This window comes from Microtus ochrogaster, linkage group LG5, assembly GCF_000317375.1.
Source record: "Microtus ochrogaster isolate Prairie Vole_2 linkage group LG5, MicOch1.0, whole genome shotgun sequence".
Classification (NCBI taxonomy): Eukaryota; Metazoa; Chordata; class Mammalia; order Rodentia; family Cricetidae; genus Microtus; species Microtus ochrogaster.
In genome coordinates this window covers 47,142,640-47,146,482 of record NC_022031.1, presented here as the reverse complement: position 1 = coordinate 47,146,482, position 3,843 = coordinate 47,142,640, and the positions used below count along the sequence as shown (strand labels likewise).

Genomic DNA, 3,843 nt, shown 5'->3' with positions numbered 1-3,843 from the left:
CTCACAGGTAAAGCGCCTCACCTAGTGAAATAGTACGTCACCACGGCCCCTGCCACGGTCATCTGCTGGCACGCGAGAATGAACTCACTGATCCAAATCAGGCCGACCACGTGGTACCACCACATGTACTGCAAAGGCCCAGAGATCCTGTACTCCACAAAGCCTTGTTCATTCTGAACAGCACTGCCTAGGAAAATGTCAAGGAAGCAAAGAAGGACCACGTAAAGCAGAAACCAAGACACATGGATAGACACCGAACGTAGGCGATCAGCAAGACTGCCTGGGACAGGTACCACTCCTGGGCACAAGTCTGCTGGGCTCTTAGTGCTGTTCACTAACTAAGAGACAGCAACTGTGATCACTTAGCACACTGTGAAATTTAATGTTATCTGATTACACATTAGGCATTGGAGAGTGTTTAAAATACTCTATTTATAATAAATATAGTTCTAGTTCCACTATCGGTTATTTAGGCGTGAATTTTCAAACACTTCAGGGCTTTTTCTCTTTGCCAGGTCTTATTTATCCAGTCATTATAGATCTAAACTATTAACTAAGCATAACAATGAATGTTATGTTCATTTAGTGAGTACGAGCTGACTGGACAGAGATGTTTCACACAAGTTTACTATCTTTATACGCACTACTTTAATTAATTAATCAATTAAATTAAGACGTGTGTCTTAACATCTGGTACCGAGTCCAGCTATCAATAAGTTAGAGCTTATCTACAAAACTGTAGTCCAGGATGACTCCGGACTGGGAAGCAACTGCAGAGAGGCTATGAAGGCATTCATTTTAGAATGGATCCAAAACTGATTAAATGGAGAACTCACTTAAAATCCACGACTCTCTCAAAATTAAGAAGCAGTTTTGGTCGTGCTAGCCTAGATGCAACCTGCTAAGATCTGCTAAAAATCACTAAGAGGGAATGAGTTATTGAAGACCCTATTATTAGATTTGATGGCTACTGTATCTTCATCAATAAATGTATGAAGAGCCGAATCTCTCTGGACTGGTGTGTGTGTGTGTGTGTGTGTGTGTGTGTGTGTGTGTGTGTGTGTACACACGTGTACTATGGATCAACAGGCCCTCATTCATAGGCAAGCACTCTACCACTGAGCCACACCCCCAACCCACTCTGATGATTTACAATATCTGACTGTAAATTAGATTCATGGAAAAGAGGAAGAAGCCATACTTCTTCTTACCGGTAGTGCCGAGGAAAAGAAGTGTCATTATCCAGTATGCCCAAAATAAGACAAGAGCAAAAAAGGTCCAGAAGGGCTGGAAGACGAGCAGCGGCAAGTGTATGAAGACCTTGCCAGCCACGTGGAACAAGGCGATGGTGAGAGCCACGCGCTTGCGCATTACCAGCATTATCAGGAACAAAATGACCTGAGCGGAGGACGAAAGGAAAGGGTTACTTCTCTGCGCGGTTCTAACTCAGCTTTCCCAGTGCGTTCAGAGAGGAATTTCCAGCTCTGCCTTTCCCCACTAATTACTAGTCAAAATGTGTTGTCCGGGGTGGGGATCTGGTTCAGTGGCAGAGCGCTAGACTAGCAAGTGCAAGGCCCTGGAGACATCTTCAGTGTGTGTGTGTGGGGGGGGGGCAACAAATGTTGTCAGTCGGGGCTAAGATTCTTCATTTGCGTAGCTAAGTGGCTATCATTCAGAGAAATGGTGGGAGAGTTAGATGCCATCACCTCAAAGCAAGGGGAGCATTTATTTGTATTTATCTCCTTTGCTGACGGAAACTCCTTAAGTGGGATGTGAGGCCAGAACAGCCATTGGTCTATCCACTCTCCACTTGTTCCCGACAGAAGCTAGCATACAGAATTACAGCTAAAGGAGCATAATTAACAAATATCTTGGAGCCCTCAGCTTTAGTGGCATTATTGTTATTACTAGTCTTACTGATGCTTGGGTTCGCCCCTCATTTAGCTACAGGCTAGTCAGTAAGATTTTTATTGTATAACAAATGTCTAAGTACCAGTGCACCTGACCCATATTTTCAATACAACATATACTGTTAAAAGTTAAGTTTTAAATAAAATAAATGGGAAATGATGAATGAATAAGTAAGAGGAATGGTATTCTCAATCTTAATAAACTGTTTCCTAAAATGTAATTACATTATGACAATAAGAAATACATCATTAGCAATGACAACATAAACATCCCAGGTAAAAATTTATCTCAGAAAGCAGACAGGGCAGAACAAACTGTTGCATCAAAGAACACTCGTCAATTAGAGAAGCCTCTACCAGACTTTGAACAGAAACTAAACCATGGGGCAGGAATCCAAGGACCAGAGTGAGTTTCCATTCCATTTATGGTCACCTGCTAACATGCACACGACACTGAGAGCAACGTTTGTACCATGCGCCCGCCCCCCCTCCCCCGCCAACTCACAGTGAACACTGTGGCTGAAATGGCATAGATGAGGAGGGCCCGCAGATTGTCTTCAGCTATCTGAAGCTGTTCAGGAATAACTGTTTCTTTGGAGGACCTTCTTTGTTTTGCATATAGCCACCACAGTACACCTGTGCCACCTGGAGATAAATAACAATAGTTTTTTGCAAAAAATCCATACAAAAATATGTGACATATATGCTCGATTTTCTGGACCTACACTTGTTTTTACAGCATGACAACCCATTTACCTACTCTTTGGAAGCATAACAGGGAAAGTAGCTTTCATAAGTATCTACATCCTTTGCTGTATCAGATAGATTTTCTTCAAATATAAATCATTGACTATGAAACTGAGGACAGTAACAGCTGCTAACTTCCAAGGAAAACTCATAACACCAATGCCTAGTGCGGATAGCCATGCAAATGATTAAATATTTGCACAGTGATCACACAAACAAACAAAGGGTATGAGAGAGTAATTCTCACCAATGGTAGGAAAGAAAGCAGGAGACCTCCAATGGCAGTGGGTTCTGGGGATAAAGGTCTTTACCTCTACTGCTAGTTCAGATGTAAAAAGGAGGCTGAAGAAAAGGCAAACCTGCTGCCTGTAATAGCCTAATTTCCCCTCAGGGCATTCCTTTAGTACCTATCCACCAGGAAAGGGAACAGGGCAGGAAACAAGTCCCCACTCTCTCTGCTCCTTGCTTGAGTTTACACAGCAATCAGGAAGTAGAAATTAACAGGAAGTAAGTCAGAGCAGAATATGAAGTCTCAGGAAAAAAACCTAAAAGGAGGGATAGTACTTGGTTTAGAAAGCACCGCTAATTTTTTTTTTTTTTTTAACACAGATAAGCAAGGCTTCCCTGAGAAGACCTGTCTGGGCAAGAGAATAAAGACAGAGAAAGAGCGACTTTAAAGTCCCTAAGGAAAATGTTCTCCGGGCAAAAGTCTAAGGCTGAGGTGAGACATGACTGACTGGAGAGCTCTTTCTCTGACCCTAAAGAGAGCACTGAGCCATCCTAATGCAAGTTTGCAAGAGCGGTGTGCTACGAGGCATGGGCGCAGGGACAGATGGGGACCAGACTACCTGTAATGAGTTATTGGCTACAATGAGGAACTGACGTTCAAACAGAGCGTGGGGAGAGGAATACAGTAATGCCTGACAGATCAAAAACCGAACTGAGAGCTATGCTTACCAACCTGATCCGCATCTGTTCCTGAGTGACTAAGTCAAAAGGAAGCTCCCTATCATGTTTGTTAGTGAAGACCAACTATGAATTTTCCTTCTTATGAAAATGTAAAGAAACCAAGCCAACTAAGTATATAGTGATGTACGCCTTTAATCCCAGCACTCAGGAGGCAGAGGCAGGCAGATCTCTGTGAGTTCGAGACCAGCCTGGTCTACAGAGGGAGTTCCATGACAGG

The 3,843-nt window shown here is 43.0% G+C and overlaps 1 protein-coding gene across 3 annotated transcripts in view; it reads right to left on the bottom strand.

The window, feature by feature from the left end:
* Slc44a1 (solute carrier family 44 member 1) overlaps positions 1–3,843 on the bottom strand; it is a 158,026-nt gene that overhangs the window by 54,719 nt on the left and 99,464 nt on the right. For all 3 annotated transcript variants that reach the window (XM_026786600.1, XM_005362191.3, XM_013351888.2), the window contains exons 8-10: positions 2,416–2,555; positions 1,212–1,398; positions 22–187 (exon numbers count right to left, since the gene is read on the bottom strand). In XM_026786600.1, the coding sequence (XP_026642401.1) occupies positions 22–187; positions 1,212–1,398; positions 2,416–2,555 (493 nt within the window). The remainder of the gene's footprint in view (positions 1–21; positions 188–1,211; positions 1,399–2,415; positions 2,556–3,843) is intronic.